This window comes from Lissotriton helveticus, chromosome 5_1 (genome assembly GCF_964261635.1).
Source record: "Lissotriton helveticus chromosome 5_1, aLisHel1.1, whole genome shotgun sequence".
Lineage (NCBI taxonomy): Eukaryota > Metazoa > Chordata > Amphibia > Caudata > Salamandridae > Lissotriton > Lissotriton helveticus.
This window is the reverse complement of record NC_136065.1, coordinates 660745440-660765551: the sequence shown is the minus strand read 5'-3', so window position 1 is coordinate 660765551 and position 20112 is coordinate 660745440. Positions and strand designations below refer to the sequence as shown.

The following is a 20112-nucleotide window of genomic DNA, read 5'->3' as shown; positions in this document are numbered from 1 at the left end:
CCGCGTCTGGCGCTCAGTAGGTCCCCGGGGCCGAAGATTGCGCCCGGCCCCCTCACCTTCAGGCGTCACCAGAGTGGCCCCTCCGGAGCACCGCTGCAAGGCAGCCCAGTCTCCGCCGCCGCAGAGCGCCTGCAAGTCCGGGGCTCCGACCTTCCCGGTAGCTGGCGGCCGGCCGGTCACCACCGCAGGCCGGCCTCCCGTATAATCGAGGCCGGGGATGCGGCCGATCACCTAGGCCGTAAAAATGGCCGGCGCCGCCCACGAGATCACAGGCGCGGCGCGGCTCCACACGGTCGCAGACTCGATCCCTCCACTTCCGATCAGGGCCCAAAGGTTGCGGGAGGAGATGCGGGCAATTTCAGGGTCCCAGGGTTGTCAGGATGAGTGCTATCAGGATTAATAGGGGAGGCCGCCTCGGAGCTCAGCACTCACCCGTCCATCTTCATCGGCTGCCAAGCCACGCCCCTTCTGCAGTATCTGTGTTGTGTTTTAGTCATGCTTGGTCAAATATTTGCCCTATAGAAGAGTTACCGTTTTTATGTAGGCTGTTCATTGAAGATTCATTTCTGGACAGTAGGAGTCACCTTTGTCTATAACACAATGTGCATTATTGGCTATTTTTGAATTCTGTCTTAAATCTTGTCTGAAGAATAAAACAAGTGATATTCAGTTCCAAAAACCTTTAGTGAAGCCTTGAGTTGCCTTTCCAGTATTTTCCCAAGGAAATGAAGATTACAAATTATTTAGATCTTCAAGAACCACTTCTAGGTTTTTTTATTCAAAAGACCATTGGATTCATGCTTGGTTGCTACAAACAATGGAACTCTGTGAAAAATGTCTGAAAGTGGATAGGAATCTATGTAAAATACAGTAGATCTTAAATTACTGCCCTCAGAGCCCTCAAACTCATAGTGCTTGAGGTCTGTGATGGGTGATTTATACTCTCTGGTCTAAAACAATAAATACCCTCTTGCAGCCACACATAGGACAGAATCACTTAACCAGGTCTGTAACCTATATTAAATCTTTGGAACGTTGAAAGCGCCGCAGAAGACATTAGAGCCTCTTCGGGCCAATAATGTCTGGTACAGGCCTTCTGCTTCAACATTCCATACTTTGTCTTTCTGTTTCTCCCTTTTTTCTGATAGCCCTTCTGCATCTGCTATACCAGTCATTAAAGGCCCCTGCCTACAGCTCGGACCTATAGTTCGGGTTTAGGTCCATTAACAAACAGTTGCCAGGGCCACTGGAATTATGTGATTGTGCGGCCGCAGCGATTTGTCGCATTTGCCACATAACCCATCATCTGCCAGATAATCTGCAGTTTTAACAAACAAAAATGTGCTCATAGTTTACAGTTCAAAAGTTACTAAACCACAGCGATACATGTTGCAACGCAATGGAAGGCCCTTTGCAAAGGTTGACTGGTCACCTTTCTGTTGCTAATTGCTATATTTGGGTGTTTTACTAGTACTAATGAGGTACAACCAATGCCCAGACAGTGTTAACAAGTTTAAAAAAGTCAAAATATTTCAGTAATACTATCCCACAATGGGCCACAATATGCTGCATAATTTGAATTTCATCACCATAATTTACTCAACACTGTCGCATAATTACAGTAGCCCTGATTATAGCCCTCGGCAGAAGGCTATGATGCTATAAGATGAGGTCGCTGGCAAGAATGTATGTCTCAGGATAACAAGTGCTCTATGTAAAGAAGTTTAAGACTCATAAAAGCAATGAAAGTAGTAGTATAGAAAAACAACACAATGTAGCATGATATTGCTATAATTAAAATACAATTTACCAAGATGAGACACAAAAAGTAAAGGTGAACTGAGATTCATGTTCAGGAAAAATGAACAGATATACTCTGACTTATGGAACTATCAGAGGAGCCGTAAACCTGCAAATCATTCAAACACTATCGCCAGGATGGGTGAAGCAACATTATTAAGAGACATAAGCTGCCTCACACAAAATCGTCATTATGGTGGGAAATATGCAGCTCTCTAAAACACTGGTCCAGCTTACCTCAACCACAGCCTCAACTTCTACCAACCCACCAGACACCTTCGATCTGCGTCCCAGTCAAGAGCACACTTCTCTCGCATCAAGAAGACCAGAAGCAGAGGACATTCCTTCTTATACCTCACAGCCAGAACCTCGAACGCCTTCCAGAAACACATCAGAAGCTTTCCTTCCCTCATGGACTTCCAAAGGAACCCCAAGACATGGCTCTTCCAGACGAAACAGGCATGATCTCCTCCTTCCCACTAAACCTTGCCCTACTCAGCGCCTTGATACCCTCACTGGTGATTAGCTGCCCTCAACAAATTAACATAACAAAAGTACAAAATGTGTATGGGTCATTTTGTTAATCTGTGCTGTGAGATAACTTCACATTTTGACCCACGTACCTGGTGACTGGAGTCCAAACTGATTGCAAGGAAAGCCTAGGACTGAGAAGGAAGAATCCTTGAAGGTGGTCATCAGTCTATTCAGCAAAGGAAACTGGCAAAGATAAAAGAGTATATTTATTTTACAGAGTTCACATCTCTGAAAATAACAAATGTCGTCTAAGTATCTGAAAGTTATTCAAAGCTTAAAAGTGATGCAAATTAGTAATATCAATTAGCTATACGCTTCTGAAAAGTTACTATCCCAAAGAAACATGGGTTTGGTTGAATTCTAGTGCAAAAACTTTGCATTGGATGATGTGCCGTTGTTGATTTGATTCCTGCCCATCAGTGATGCAAATATGTATTTCAACAGAGTTTAAAAATGGAAAACCACGAAAAATGTTTCTCAATCTAAGTGCAATGGATGTTCTTTGAAGACCCACATTTATTCTAACAATTTAGTGAAATATCTATGTGGCAAGCACGTAGGAAAGTAGCTTTTTAGGTCTGGCTTGACAGAACAGTTGTTACCAAAACGTATGCCTTAAAAAAAGAGCTTTCAGAGTACTACTGAGAACGGCTTAGGCTCCACTCATATGTTGAGTCCCTGAGTACAAGGTCTGATTGGGCCAATGTTTTGTTGCTTCGACGAAAAACAGTGCTTACACTGCACGTATTGGCTTGTCATAAACCTTATATTTATACAGCAGGGCAGAGATTGTTGTTGTGGAAAGTGAAAGATCATGCCTATAGGCCTATAGGCCTGATCTTTTTATTAAGAAATGTTATGATAAAGGCAGTATGCTAGGCATATTTATTGTGAAAAGCATTTGTTAACGTCAATCCATTTAAGGGTGGAATGTTATTACTCTGTATAGAAGCCTGCAGAACATAATTTTGTTACATGAAATCTCACAGATTACTGTAGTAGGCAAGTGTTTTGATGATGGTTATCCTCTGACAATCCATGGATATTGAAGATTTACTCTGTGATAATCCTTTTTATGATCAGCCAATGATAAAGATTATAGGGCTGGTTGTTTGCTATGATCTAATATGATAAATAAAGGCAATAGGTCTGATATATTTATTGTGGTAAGTGTATGTTAAAGTCAATAGGCAATTAGGGGTGGATAGTTATTACTCTATTAAAGCCTACAGATAGGTACTTTGGCAGGCAATGGTTTTGGTGATGGTTACCCCGTTTCTGTAAAAACCTTGGTTATGGACAGGGCCACTGCAATTATGTGATTGTGAGGCATAATCCATCATCTGCTGCATAATCTGCTGATTTTATTGTAAATAATTGTTTCTAGCTCAAATGTTCAAAAGTTACTAAATTCGCAGCGACATGTGTTGCCGTGCAGTGGAAGATCCTTAACAAAGGTTGACTGGTCACCTTTCTATTGCTTATTTCTATGTTTGTGTATCAAACTGAGGTGCAACCTATACCCAGACAGTGTTAACAAGTGTAACAAGCATTAGAAATGCAATCGGGCTCGGATTTATTTGAGTTTGAGCTAATGGCATTGTAAATGCCAATGTATTGTTGCTATGTGTTATGGAGTGTGTTCATGTGGTGTGTACTGCTAGGGATCTCCTTGTGAATGTGCCAATATTGCACCACTTGCCTGTGATGTCCTTCTTATGTGTGAGAAGCTTGCACCTCTGCTGCCTGTGGTCTCCTTGTGAGTGTAAGAAGCTTGCACTGCTGCTGCCTGTGATGTCGTTCTTGTGAGTGGGTGAAGATTGCACCTCAGCTGGCTGTGGTCTCCTTGTGAGTGTATGCACTGTCATTGCTAGCCTGTAGATATGCACTATCATCGCTAGCCTGTAGATATGCATTGGCTTCACTAGCCTGGAGGTATGCACCGTCATCGCTAGCCTGTAGATATGCACTGTCATCGCTAGCCTGTAGATATGCGCTGTCATTGCTATCCTGTAGATATGCGCTGTCGTAGCTAGCCTGTAGATATGCATTATCATCGCTAGCTTGTAGGTATGCACTGTCATCGCTAGCCTGTAGATATGCTTTGTCATCGCTAGCCTGTAGATATGCACTGTCATCACTAGCCTGTAGATATGCATTGGCTTCACTAGCCTGTAGATATGCACCGTCATCGCTAGCCTGTAGATATGCACTGTCATCGCTAACCTGTAGATGTGCATTGGCTTCACTAGGCTGTAGTTATGCTCTGTCATCGCTAGCCTGTAGATATGCTCTGTCATCGCTAGCCTGTAGATATGCACTGTCATCGCTAGCCTGTAGATATGCACTGTCATCGCTAGCCTGTAGATATGCACTGTCGTCGCTAGCCTGTAGATATGCGCTGTCGTTGCTAGCCTGTAGATATGCACTGTCGTTGCTAGCCTGTAGATATGCATTGGCTTCACTAGCCTGTAGATATGCACTGTCATCTGCACTCTGCACCGCCACTCTGCACCGCCACTCTGCACCGCCACTCTGCACCGCCACTCTGCACCGCCACTCTGCACCGCCACCCTGCACCGCCACTCTGCACCACCGCACTGCCACTCTGCACTGCCACTCTGCACCACCGCACTGCCACTCTGCACCGCCACTCTGCACCACCGCACTGCCACTCTGCACCGCCACTCTGCACCGCCACTCTGCACCGCCACTCTGCACCGCCACTCTGCACCGCCACTCTGCACTCTGCACTGCCACTCTGCACCGCCACTCTGCACCGCCACTCTGCACCGCCACTCTGCACCGCCACTCTGCACTGCCACTCTGCACTGCCACTCTGCACCGCCACTCTGCACCGCCACTCTGCACCGCCACACCGCCACTCTGCACCGTCACTCTGCACTCTGCACCGCCACTCTGCACCGCCACTCTGCACCGCCACTCTGCACCGCCACTCTGCACCACTGCACCACCACTCTGCACTGCCACTCTGCACTGCCACTCTGCACTGCCACTCTGCACCACCACTCTGCACTCTGCACCGCCACTCTGCACTCTGCACCGCCACTCTGCACTGCCACTCTGCACCGCCACTCTGCACCGCCACTCTGCACCGCCACTCTGCACCGCCACTCTGCACCGCCACTCTGCACCGCCACTCTGCACCACCACTCTGCACCGCCACTCTGCACCGCCACTCTGCACCGCCACTCTGCACGGCCACTCTGCACCACCACTCTGCACCACCACACTGCCACTCTGCACCGCCACTCTGCACCACCGCACTGCCACTCTGCACCTCTGCACCGCCACTCTGCACCTCTGCACCGCCACTCTGCACCGCCACTCTGCACCGCCACTCTGCACCGCCACTCTGCACCGCCACACCGCCACTCTGCACCGCCACTCTGCACTCTGCTCCGCCACTCTGCACCGCCACTCTGCACTCTGCACCGCCACTCTGCACCGCCACTCTGCACCGCCACTCTGCACCACTGCACCACCACTCTGCACTGCCACTCTGCACTGCCACTCTGCACCGCCACTCTGCACCACCACTCTGCACCGCCACTCTGCACCGCCACTCTGCACCGCCACTCTGCACCGCCACTCTGCACCGCCACTCTGCACCACCACTCTGCACCACCACTCTGCACTACCACACTGCCACTCTGCACCGCCACTCTGCACCACCGCACTGCCACTCTGCACCGCCACTCTGCACCTCTGCACCGCCACTCTGCACCTCTGCACCGCCACTCTGCACCTCTGCACCGCCACTCTGCACCTCTGCACCGCCACTCTGCACCGCCACTCTGCACCGCCACTCTGCACCGCCACTCTGCACCGCCACCCTGCACCGCCACCCTGCACCGCCACCCTGCACCGCCACTCTGCACCGCCACCCTGCACCGCCACCCTGCACCGCCACCCTGCACCACCGCACCGCCACTCTGCACCGCCACTCTGCACCGCCACCCTGCACTGCCACTCTGCACCACCGCACCGCCACTCTGCACCGCCACTCTGCACCGCCACTCTGCACCGCCACTCTGCACCGCCACTCTGCACCACCACTCTGCACCGCCACTCTGCACCGCCACTCTGCACCGCCACTCTGCACCACTGCACCGCCACTCTGCACTGCCACTCTGCACTGCCACTCTGCACCGCCACTCTGCACCGCCACTCTGCACCGCCACTCTGCACCGCCACTCTGCACCACCACTCTGCACCACCACTCTGCACCACCACTCTGCACCGCCACTCTGCACCGCCACTCTGCACCGCCACTCTGCACCGCCACTCTGCACTCTGCACCGCCACTCTGCACCGCCACTCTGCACTCTGCACCGCCACTATGCACCGCCACTCTGCACCGCCACTCTGCACCGCCACTCTGCACCGCCACTCTGCACCGCCACTCTGCACTGCCACTCTGCACTGCACCGCCACTCTGCACCGCCACTCTGCACCGCCACTCTGCACCGCCACTCGGCACCCCCACTCTGCACCGCAACTCTGCACCGCCACTCTGCACCGCCACTCTGCACCGCCACTCTGCACCGCCACTCTGCACTGCCACTCTGCACCACTGCACCGCCACTCTGCACTGCACCGCCACTCTGCACCACCACTCTGCACCGCCACTCTGCACCGCCACTCTGCACCGCCACTCTGCACTCTGCACCGCCACTCTGCACCACCTCACTGCCACTCTGCACTGCCACTCTGCACCACCGCACTGTCACTCTGCACCGCCACTCTGCACCACCACTCTGCACCACCACTCTGCACCACCACTCTGCACTCTGCACCGCCACTATGCACTAGATGGTATCGGATATTGCTTGTTTCACCTTTGGTCAGAAATCTATAATTTTTTTCCCTTCTGGCTCTTTTTTGTTGTTGTTTTTGTTTTGTTTTCAAACCAGTACTGTGGGAGTTTGAAATGCGCAAACTTTTCCCCATTGCCAGCTTACATGTGACAGTTTCCTGCAAGGTCCTACTATTCTCGTCTCACACATCGAATCCTTTTGTACCTGGTTTCCACTGTTGCATTCAAAACAAAATATTAGAGCGATTATCTTTGCTGTAAAATTGGTTTCTGTAATACTGCATATGATCATAAAGTTGTCCATGGAATCTCCAATTGACAGATGACCAAGTAGTTGAGGCACTTGGTGCCATCAAGTGTGATTTAAAGCGCGGGGCATGCCTTATGATCTATGTGCTCTCTTGAAGGCGTTTATATTGCTATTCAGGCTTGCAATGTAACTTAGAAAATCGATTTTAAAATGTGACTTTGAGAAAATGTAACACTGGTCTACGGCACCCGATTGATTAGTCTTTGCAGCATCTTAGGGTCTTCTATGCACTGCATGTATGTCATACTGAAAACATCACTCCATGCGCATAAATCTGACCTGAATTGTATGTTTACATCCGTTCTCTTATATGTGCTGGATTGCTTAGTGTGTTCTGCTGTTGAAGGAACACTTGTGGTTTTTTATGCTAATGTAGTGAGGGCGCGCGCAGTCCAGTGTCTGTCAGGAGCGGCTCTGGGAAACGAACATACACGGGAACTTAAATGTTAAAAGCGGCACCATCTGGATTGCATTACACGGCCACTCTGACAGCTCCTAATTAAGATTAATCACTCAGCCGTGCTCGTTCGCGCACACAATATGCCACATCGGCCACGCGTAAATTACTTATAGCCTATCTGGTCAACGCTACAAAAAAAACAGAACAGCGAAGACGAATCACTAGGCAGATGCCATAAAAATCTAAGGAATGTGCCTGGCAAGAGCCCTTTCTGAATTCCTTCTTCTTTTGATAGCATAAGATCTCGGGAAGCTCCGCCTCCCCACTTCGTGGAGGCGGAGGCCCGAGCCCTAATAAATGACAAAATAATGAAGTAATAGTATCAGGAAATGTGCTGCATTATGCTGCATATTTTGCCTTTTCTTGCATCATAATCAGGGTCACTGGAATTAAGCTGTATGGGAGGGCCAAATTATGTGGCAGGGTGCCTAAATTATCCAACAAGAAAAGGCAAATTGTGCGGCATAATGAGTCATATTTTGTGATGGTATTATTTCATTATTTTGTCATTTATACAATTTCTAGCTCTTTCTAGGCATAGGTTGCACCTCATTGCTATCAGCTGCAAACGTAAATATAGGATTAAGCAACAGAAAGGTGACCAGTCAATCTTTGGAAAGGACCTTTCACTGCTGGACAAAACATGTCACTGCGTTTTTAGTAGCTTTGATCAGTTTGAGATAGAAACAAAACATTTGGATTATGCAACAGATGATGGATTATGTGCCAAAAGCAGCAAATCCATAATAATGTGAAAAGCACTGCGGCTGCACAATTGCATAATTCCAGTGGCCTTGCACATAATTTAGTCAACCCAGCCACATAATTTGGCCCTCTCCTATCGCATAATTCCAGTGGCCCTGGTTATAGAAGATGTACATTGTGAGAATCCTTGTTAGACCCTCCTAGGAGAATTGGCATTTTGCTTTGCAAACTGTAACTATGTATTCTCAATGCATTAGGCCTGAGTCTGAGTCTGTTATGATGATAACCATATGATAACAGTTATATATCTGCTTGGTTCACTGGGAAAAGGTATTCCAGATGCCATATGGCTGGTCTGATCATTTGTGAAAATTTATGACAAAGGCTGTAGGCTTGATTTATGAGGTCTCACATACTAGAAAACATAAATTGGCTAATTGCCAAAGACCAATTGTGAACTTAGGGTGAACTTAGAGCCCGCCCATTGTTTACCATTTTTTGGCTTTACTATCACTTTCATTTGTTTGCTTCCTATTCAATGGCCTGCCTTCCTCTTCTTGTTTTTTTTGTATTCAAATCATTTTTATTGAAAAACAAATAGAAGAAAAGGAAAAAGAAAGGAAAAGCAAATAAAAGACCCAAAATCTCTAATACATGAAATGAGTTACATACAAGATCATAACAAAATCAAAATATAACAAAATCATAACAGGCAGGGTAATACACAGTTTCGTGTTGTTACATAAAACTTCATACCATGAGGTCCGAATTTAAGAAGTCCGGATCTAAAGCGAATGCCACATATACAATGTCCTTGTCCAGGTCCTTGGGTCTCGAATTACCAGTTATATCCAACATTCTGTGTACTTATTCGACCATGAGCTAAGTTGGGGAGGGTGCTTACCCACGTGTTACACCAATTTACCCTCCCAAATACATAATACATAAGCACCGCTTTACTACAGAATATTACACATAACCATAGCACATCACAGAGGATCAAATGAAAATGATGATGCATCAAGAGATTTCCAAAGCTTCTTATGGGATGCGCGCCATTGGGAGGAATGTAGCGCAGGGTTGTCAGCTCCCCTTAGAAAGGATAACCACTCCTGCCACATCTTAAAAGACATATAAATGAATGGCAACCCCTAGTGTAGAGGAAGCTGCCTCCGTGCACAGCAGTGGGGGAACCTTAATAGGTTTTGTATTTTTAACAGTCTCAATTAAATTTTTTTATAAAAAAGTTTTTCAGAAGGACTTCATGTTCAATGCTGTTTATTCACAATCATTGGTCACATAATCCTTAAACGTCAATATCTTTGTTGTATCACATCGCCATGGGTTTACTTTTCCCAATGCATTTCGGGCGTTACTGTTGCCCTTCGTCAGGGGATTCCACTCTAAACAATAAAGAAAGTACATCTGTTGTGTATAACTGCATGTAATATTTTCTCACGTATTACATTCCATGTGAAATCATACCTTGCCGTGTGGAGAATTATGATGGAAATGGTTTATATGTTCGTGTGCTCATGCTTCAAGAATCCTATATGTTACATCGGTCTGTGCCTAAGGAGTAGTCCTTATCGTTGTGAGAGAGGATGTTCAGTGGTATACCGGGGGTGCTCTATGGGTGACTAGGCATTAACTGGAACGACAAAAGTGCGGGGCTTTTAGTGGCATGCATCCCATCATAACTGTGCTCAAAGTGAATAATAAACTTGCAAGAGTTCACCGTTAGTCAGTGTCAGATATCAAAATTAATAAACAAGCAAGTGTTTTCCGGTGTAAGACCCCGTGTCCAACTAAAAGTAGGTGATGTTAGACGATCACTTACATGGCGGTTCACTGCGGCGTCCTCCGCCTGTAGAAATAAATACATAGCTAACGTATAGGCTAACCGGGTGAGTTATAAGGGCTGTAAGGAGTTATAAAGGGGTCCCGTGGGGTACTTACTAGTGAAGTAGATACGTGCGCTTGAAGGATCTCTCACTTGTGTAACCGGGTCGTGGGTGTGTGTGACTCTGCCGGGAGTTAAACAAATAATGAGTGACGATGACGGACTAAGAAAGTGACGGAACGTGTGGGCGCCATCTTGGAATGGTGAAAATGTGCTCATCCAAATATCTTCTAGTGTGTGGTGTAAGAATAGTCTGCATAGCGAGAATTATACAATCATGGTTATACAAAAATAATGATTATAAAATAACCTAGTGCTGGGAAACCAAATATTTCTAAGTACACATGTGTGGAATGTTGATAAACAAAAAGCGTGAAGTGCCCGCATATTCATTAAAGCTGCACAGTTTATAAATAGCACATAAATTCCATCCTGTCATTTAATCCGTGAGGCTGCATCGTGGCCATATAACGGATCCAGAAGTTTTCTCTTCTCAGTAGTATATTTTTGTTGTTCGTAGTTGGTTTGATCACTTCCAATACTAAGTACTTCAGTTGGGCTACTGAATGACTATTGTTCATGAAGTGGACTGCAACGTTCGATTTGACGTTCCTTGTTCGTATATTGCTCTTATGTTCCAAAATCCTTGTACGAATTTTCCTCTCTGTATGTCCCACGTAGCATAGGCCACATGGGCATTTCAACATGTAAATCACATTTGGTGTGTTGCAAGTGGCGTTAACTTTTAGTTTGATCTTGGTGCCCTTCATGGGGTGTTGAGTGCAGTTTCCTGGAATGATGTTGTTACAATTGCTACAATTGTAGCATGGTTTCAGGCCTTGGTATTTGATTGATGTTGCTGTTTCTGTGGGATTAGTCAATATTTCTTTTAGGCTTCTACCTCGCGTGTAAGCAAATATGGGTTGTTGTTGAAAGATGCCTTGAAAGTCTGGTTCACCACTGAGAAGTGGCCAATGTTTGAGTATGATCTGACGGTATTTATGACTTGCTGTAAAGTATTTGGATACCACTACTAGTCTAGTATCGGTGGTCTTTTCTTTCACTTTCAATAAATCCGATCTGTTGATCGTTTTGCATCGTTCTCGTGATGTTTCTAGGGCTTGACGGGGGTACCCTCTAGAGGCAAATCTGTCGATCATGCTGTTCATCTCCTGTTCACATTCATCCGAGCTAGAAACAATACGTTTGACACGTAGTAGTTGAGAGAAAGGAAGATTTTTTTTTCAAACCAGGTCTGTGGAAACTGTTGTAATGCAAGATTGAGTTGCGGTCAGTTGACTTCCGAAACAGTGTGGTAGACATTTTGCCTTCCCTTCACGTAGTTCTATTTGTACATCCAAAAAGTGGATGAGATGAGGACTGGTGTCCCAGGTAAACTGTATGCGGTCGTCTTTCTGATTCCATGTTTGTAGAAAAGATTTCAGTGTGACTTCGGTACCTGACCATAATAGGAAAATGTCGTCGATGAATCTCAGATACAGTTTGCCATGTATTGACCAGTTGGGATCTGTCAGTATGTGTGTCTCCTCAAATGACTTCATGAATAGGTTGGCGTAGGCTGGTGCTGCGCAATTGCCCATGGATGTACCACAGAGTTGTTGGAACCATTTGTCGTTGATGTTAAAATAGCTGTGGTATAACGTGAAAACCAAAAGTTCCATGACAAATGTCTGAAGATCTCCATCTAGATTTGAGCTCACCAATGCTTGTTCAGTAGCCTCTATGCCCGAATCGTGCGGGATTGAGGTGTGTAGTGATCGGACGTCTACTGTACACAACAATATTTCTTGTGGTTCAATTGAGGTGTAACATGCATTGAGTTTTGTTAAGAAGTCAGTGGTGTCTCTGATGTGAGATTGGGTTGACAAAACAAAGGGTTGTAGATATCTATCTAGGAACTTTCCAGTTGATTCATGAATACTTCCTCTGGTGGAGACAATCGGTCGGAAGGGTGGTTTGGTCGGGTGTTTGTGTATCTTGGGTACCATGAATAATACTGGTGGTTTGGGGTTGATTTGAATGAGAAATCTTTGAGCTTTATCATTGATGGTACCGTTTTCAAATGCCTGAGTAATGATGTTGTTGAGTATGGCTGCGTACTCTGTTGTGGGATCGCTTTCTAGTGAGCCGTACACATTGGTATCCGATGTGTGTTCTTCAACTTGTGAGGAATAGTATGAGGAATCCATTATGACTAAGGCTCCGCCTTTGTCAGCGTTCTGACATATGATGTCTTTGTTGTTGGCCAGTTTGGAAAGGATGTTTCTCTCTTGGATAGTCATGTTCCTCCTTTTAGTGCTCTGTTGGAAACTCAGGTTCATGATGTCTCGTTTGATGAGGTTCTCAAATGTATCAATGATTTTATGGCTTACCGGTGCCATATACGTGCTATGCGGTCTTAGACCTCTCAAGATATCTTCTTCTTGTATCGATGTTGGAACCACATTTTGAAAATAGTGTCTTAATCTGATATTACGTGTCAGTTTAAATGCACTGACTTCCAATTCCAAAGTGTTAGTCATGGTCGTGGGGACAAACGTTTGTCCTTTTTGTAATGCTCTTGTCTCTTCCTTAGTCAAAGGATATGATGAAATATTGATGACTAAATTGTCAATTTCCGTTATTTTCTCTTGTTGCCCTTCTTGTTCCTGGTTTCGAATTGTACTTTTGGTGTTTCTGCGGGTTTTGCCCCACCTGGGTCTGCCTGTTCTTCTACTAAAAAATGAACTGCAGTGGATGCAGATGTTGTCGCTGTGGATGGTGTGGCGTCTCCTTGTCGAGTTGGTCGCGTGGTTGATTGGGGTCTGGTGTCCCCTTCTGATGATGATGTTTCGTTTTCGGAGTATGGGTTATATGTACGACTGGGGCGTCGGCGGGCGTACACTTCTGCCCAAGTGTACACCTCGCCGAGCTTATAGTCTATGGTGTCTCGTTTAAACTTTAAACTTGCGTATCTTACGTTCTTGCGTTTCTTGTGTATGTTTTTGGAGTTGTAAATTGATGTCTTCCAGGATTTTTGCGAGCTCTGCAGGTTCCATGGCATTGGTTAGCTCGGCCTTTGTGTTGGAAATTTCTTGTGTTAGTTCTTCCAATGCTTTGGCTAGTTCCTCTATGATCTTAAAAGACACCTCAGAGGTGCTATTCCATTTACATAAAACTACCTTACAGGCTAGGGTGAGCAGTAGGTCAAGCAATTGGCGTTCATGTGCATTGACTAGGTTCGGGTCTAGGACACCCAGTAGGACATAAACGAATTCCCTAGCAGATTTGAAACCGAAAATCTGCTCTATTCAATCAAAAATGTTCTCCCAGTATTCTTTCAAGGAGGGACAGTTAAAAAGCATATGAGCCAGATCCCCTACAGCTGAGTCACAGTTCCAGCACTTAGGGCTATCTCTCAGGTGAAGTTTAAAAAGCCTATATGGTGTCCAGTACGTTCTGTTTAGCAACATGTATTTGGTTTGGGACAGTATCGGAGAGACTTTGTTCGAGAAAGCAGTGGTGTGAATAGTATCCCAGTCAAACATCAAGCCCGTGGAATTGGGTTCCGACTCCCACCTAGTCTCACTCTGTTTGTGTGCCTTCCTAGGTAAAGGGAGGAGGAGTTTATATACTTTCGAGACAAAATGACCAACCGCCATGATTCGTGGTATATGAGTCTTAAGCCAGGGGTCATAGGGCTTAAGAGAGCATGTTGATAAGAGGGCTTTCAGTTTCAAAAAATCATAAAAATCTATCGGTGCGAGGTTATGTAGGGACTGGAGCAAGGAGAACGGTAGAGGGTGTATCCCATCATATAGGTCACTCACTAGATTAACACCTTTCTTGGACCAATATTCCCATTGGAGGGGTTTCCCTTCAATCTTAAGTAAGGGGTTCGGCCACAAGGCTACCAAGATAGTCTTTTTGATTTTCAAGTCGGTTTTGTGGGATTGATCAAGCCTTAGGAGAGCACGTCTTGTATTTAGTAAAATGTATTTAGAATGAGGAAGGTGGAAGAGATCCATAGTGAGTAGTGCAGGAAGGGGGACATTATCAATGAGGGATTTCTCAATATCCAACCACAGCGGGGTGTAGGCCGAGTCTTCAATTAGTCATTGTGCGCCTTGTTTGCATAGGAACGCAGTTTGATAATTTCTGAAGCTGGGGAGACCCAGGCCGCCTTTCTCTTTAGATAGCTGCAGCTTCGTCATTGATATCCTGGGTTTCTTCCCCTGCCACAGGAAGGTACCAAAAAGCTTGTCAACCCTGGTTAAAAAGTCATCCGAGAAAGTCATCAGTAGCATACTTGCCAGGTAATTTACCAGTGGAGTCACCATCATTTTCAGGGTTTCGGCCCTACCCCACCATGATAGATACTTAGGAGACCACTCATCTAACAGTTTGGATATTTTCTTTAGTGTAAAATTTTCGTTAATGCGTAATGTAGAAATTAAGTCCTTATCAAAGTCCAACCCCAGATACTTGAAGCAGTTCGGCTGCCAAGTTAGACCAGAGTCCCCCAAGACCTCTTTATTGCCCAGATTATTCAGCAATTTAACCTCCGTTTTATCCTTGTTTAATTTATACCCCGATACCCTCGAAAACTCGCTAATAGTAGACATGAGGGCAGGTATAACCTCCTCAGCTTTTTCCGAGACAACCAGAGCGTCATCCGCATAGGCAGTTAGTTTTACCGTACATTCATTAAATGGGATTCCCGAGATACCCTCATTATTTCGTATGTGGTGAAGCAATGGTTCGATTGCTAATAGGAATAATGAAGGGGAGAGGGGGCACCCTTGCCTGGTTCCTTGCTGTAATCGGAATGATGTGGAGAACGAGCCCCCCGCTCTAACCCTGGCTGAGGGGCAGGAATAAAGAGACATGACCATCCTCGTGAAGGACGTTCCTAGGTTAAATTTATTTAACACTGCTTCCAGATACTTCCAGTCCACTTTATCGAAAGCCTTTTCGGCATCGAGCGTGATTGCCACAGTGGGGGTGGTAATGAGCTTCGCTTTTTTCAAGTACATGTGCTAATGTCCTGGTATTGTCACTGGATATTCTATATTTCAGAAAACCTGCCTGAAATGGGTGGATAAGTTTGGGCAGAACTTTCTGGAGGCGGTTGGCCAGGATCATGGCTAATAGCTTGCAATCAAGGTTGATAAGGGAAATAGGCCTATAGTTTTTAGGCAGTGTTGGGTCTTTCCCATCCTTCGGCAGGACGGCAATGATAGCTTCAGTTAGTGTGCCTTTCACTTCCCCTGAGTCATTGAGCTCCTGAAACAGGAGTAGGAGTGGATGTGATAAGAGAGAAGAGAAGCACTTGTAGAATCTAGCACTGAACCCATCCGGGCCGGGGGCCTTTCCGCATTTTAATGATTTGATAACTTTTTCGATCTCTAAGATTGAGATTGGATTATTAAGGTCGGCTTGGTCAGCAAGGGAAAGAGACGGTAGGTCGCATTCCCCTAAGTAATCCTGGATTTTGGTTTCCTTTTATTTATTTTTTTATAGAAAATTTTCATACATTTTTACCCCCGCCCCCTCCCACCTCCCCCGAAGGACAGTTTTCCTTTGAGTTCGGGCCTGAGGCAATCCATAAATTTTGCATAACAGACTTCGTTTGCACAATTCACAGTTATTGATAAACAATATGTAATATGTAAGACATGTATATTGAGAATAAAAAACGAACTAAAATAAGAAAAAGAGAGAAAGAGAAAAAGAAGAAAAAGAGAAAAAAGAAGAAGAAAAAAATAAGAATGGGAGGGAGAGAAGCTGGTGTCAAGTTGAAACAATATTCATGTAAAGTTATAATCTGTGCATTCCAAGAGCACAATAGTATCTGGTTAGTCTTAACCCACCCCTTCCTTCCATTTGTTAATTGGAGCCCATATTTGTTGACCCATTGCTCTCCCTTTTTTTCCCCGCCTAGCATAAATTGAGTTCTCTAAGTTGCGGCTGTGCAATAGCCTAGCTATCCATTGCTGTAACAGAGGTGGTGTTTTATCTTTCCAGGCTGTCGCAATGCATAGGCGATAAACTGCCATTGCTACGAATATAAAATATTCATGATTACGACAAGAGTCATCGCTTGTGACCCCTAGCATGACCAGTTCTGGGGTTTGCTTAATTTGCAATTTAAGTGTTTTATCCAAGAATACCTCCATAGATTCTATCAGTGGTCGTAAGGCTGGGCAGGCAACAAACATATGCATTATATCGCCCTCATTACTATCACACCTGGGGCATGTTATTCCCTGTGTTCCCCCCATTGAGCTATTTTAGCAGGTGTATAGTACAGCGTATACAAAGTTTTATAGTGCTGTGCTTGCAAAGCTGAGGAGCATAGAATTTCATAGCCATACTTTAGTGATTTCCCAAACAACCCCGCTCTATCCCCGTTCTGTTAATCCACTTCAGTTCTACCTTCTCCAAATCATCATCTCTATTGTTAATCAGCTCTGTATACAATCTTCCAATTGTGCATCCTTGCCCCGCCTCGATGACCTGCAATATTATATTGTGTTCAAAACCCCTCTCTCCCCCTGTCTTGCCTGCGAGGAAGCTTCTTACTTGTAAATATTTGAAAAAGCTTCTTGAGTTCATTCCAAACTTCCCTTGCAGTACTGAGAATTGGTAAATACCCTCAGGGCCTATAAGGTCCCCCACGTTCCTAATCCCGAGCCTTACCCACTCCCCAAAAGTTGAGTCTCCGAATATTTCCTGTGGTAATGTGAGATTATTGGCCAGTCTGGTGTGGGCATTAAATCTGCCCATGCCAAAGCTCTTCTTGAACGCCTGCCAGATCTTATATGCTGCATCCACTGTCTTAGATTTAGTATCTTTAAAAAAGCGCGGCTCCGTTTGCTTCAGTAGCACATTCTCAACCTCATCTCCTAAAACCAATCCATAAATCTCGGTAGATCCGGTATGGTGTACTGCTTCCATTTCAGATCCTCCCAGAAGACTTGTCATTTGTTGTAATGCGGCTGCCCAATAATACAACTTAAGGTCCGGCATAGCCCATCCCCCACGTTCCCGTGGTAGTGACATAAATCTAAGAGCCCTTCTGGTTTTACCGTGGGACCAAATAAACCGGTTAAACATTTGTTCTATTAGAGTGAACCAGCTAACATTAAAATATAAAGGGATTGTTCTAAATAAATATAAGAACTTTGGGAGCAGGTTCATTTTAACAAAATTCACTCGGCCTACTATAGACATGTGGATGTTATGTACCCTTTCCAAATCTCGTTTGGCCTTATTTATTATCGGTCTAATGTTGATTTCTACTAATTGATCTAAACCTGCCGTGATGGTCACACCCAGATACACCCCCTCTGTCACCACCCGGGAGTCGATACATTCTGCGTATACGTTACAGATGATTTGTGTCTTAGTTTTGTTCAATGCATACCCTGCCACCCTTCCAAACTGATCCGCCTCTGATTCTATTTCCCTGATAGATTCTATGGGTGTGGGTGTGAGAACTGCAACGTCATCCGCGTACGCTAGTACTTTAAGGGAACCCATTTTAGTTGACAGGGGTTGTATCAACTCGTTTTGATCTAGCTTAGCCAGTAGCGGGTCAATATATAGTGCGAACAGCAGGGGTGAACATGGGCACCCCTGCCTAGTGCCACGCGAAATTTCAATTGAGCTTGAGCGTTCCATATTTACTCTTATACATGCCGTTGGAGCCCTGTACATTGATCTTATTGATTTCAGAAACCTTTCCCCGCACCCCGCTTTCCTCAGTACTGCCCACATGAACTCCCAGGTCACGCGATCAAATGCCTTCTCGGCGTCTAGCTTTGGATTTTGGTTTCCTCCACCTCTTTATTCTTTTCATAAAGTCGCTCATAAAAGTCTTTAAATATATCTGCGATCTAGACAGGATCTGAGTGGGCCACCCCAGCTTGGTCTTGAATGGAATTTATCGTGTTTTTCTGCACCTTAAATTTATTTGAGATATGCAGCTAGGCTCTTGCCCGCTTTGTTCGATTCACATAGTTTAAATTGTTTCCTCCTATTCAGCCAAACCCCTGCTCTTTCATTTACTATTTTATTGTATTCATATTTCTTGTTGGCCAACTTATTCAGTGTATCCTCATTCCTATCAAACAGGTGTCTGTTCTCTAGGGCCGATATTTCTCTTTCTAGTTCTTCTAGGGCCTTGTTATGATCCTTGTTAATGGCCGATCTTATTTTAATAATAACCCCTCTGACCGTACTTTTTAAGGCTTCCCAACGGGTCAAGTCAGTGGTATCCCCCCTCTTGTTATGCTCCAGGTACATTTTGATGGCCGATTCAATGGCAGACCAATGTTGCTCCTTCTCAAGTACCTCCTCATTAAGCCGCCATTCCTCTTCTTGTTTTTATCCCTTCAATGGAGCATAGCCTCTTAACTATCCTTTTGATTGGCTGACTTGTAGCCTTCCACTGCTCACTTTTAGGGATCCGTTTTTTTTCTTTATTGGTTAAGCACTTCAAAAGAGTTCTTGTGTTTTCTAGCTCTTTCCCTCTGTACTTCTCACCCTTTCCCCACACTAAATGTTGCTCTCCCCCTCGTGGAATTCTCCAGTAGCCTCCTATGTTGCTCTGCCCTTCATGTGCTTCACCCCCACCATGTGTGGTGTTGTCTCCCTCACGTGCTGCTACTCCCCTCCTCCCAGCTTTACTTTTGTTTTATTTAAACCGTCACCTGCTCTTCCATTGCCCCTCTGACGCCTTCCGTCCTTTTTTCTAACATATCATTTTTCTGGGAGGGCCAGGCATCTAATTGCTGCTGGTCCATCCTCCTTGAGAAAGGCTTTAGTGCAACTACGTAAAATTTCATTTTTTTAATATTTACAAACAATCTCAGATCTGTGCTAAGGAAATATATAATCTCGAAATACAGTGTTCATCTTGCATTCAGACTCCATTTTTTATTGCCATTACCCAGGCCTAGCTGCCTGAGTCACACGCTCAACACGTAGCACTCCTTGTCCCTGAAAACATCTGCAACGCTCGTTGAAGAAAACAAACTAATCTATGTTAGCTCTGTTTGAAGGAATCAGTCCTCCACACAAAGGGGATTGTGTAAAAACCCAGCCTGCCTTATGGCTCATGTTTGTGGTAGAGTTTGTCTGTCCTTGTGTATTGTGGCTCATGTTTGTCGTTGGGCTCGTCTGTCCTTGTAGTGGGTGGTGTAAGACACTAATAAATGTTTATAATTAACTCTGTTGCGAAAGACGTTGCACCAAGAAAAAACTAAAGACACGCAGTGATCACGCCGCACTCTGGCAATCAAGAAAGTCGCTAGTGATTGGTTCAGATTTATTTGAGTGTGGGTTGGATGAGGTGTGTCTATCGCTATAAAAGATTGTACGCTGCAGATTGAAGCAGCAGTCTCCCGAGAACTTACTGTATTTTACTTCTGGGACCACTGTTCATGGCTGCAGCCAAATAAATATTTACTCTTTCTCACGAATAGAGTGTTCCGTGTCTCTGTATACCTGAACAGGTGAACTCGGAGATTTCAGGCGTGCCCTGCGCCGCTGGG

At 45.3% G+C, this 20112-nt stretch overlaps 1 protein-coding gene across 1 annotated transcript in view; it reads right to left on the bottom strand.

Annotated features, from left to right (window-relative positions):
- Positions 1-20112, bottom strand: part of LOC144753329 (glutathione peroxidase 3-like) — a 97397-nt gene that overhangs the window by 60686 nt on the left and 16599 nt on the right. Inside the window, exon 3 of the mRNA XM_078641065.1 lies at positions 2424-2517. Within this exon, the coding sequence (XP_078497191.1) occupies positions 2424-2496 (73 nt within the window). The 5' untranslated portion in view covers positions 2497-2517. The remainder of the gene's footprint in view (positions 1-2423; positions 2518-20112) is intronic.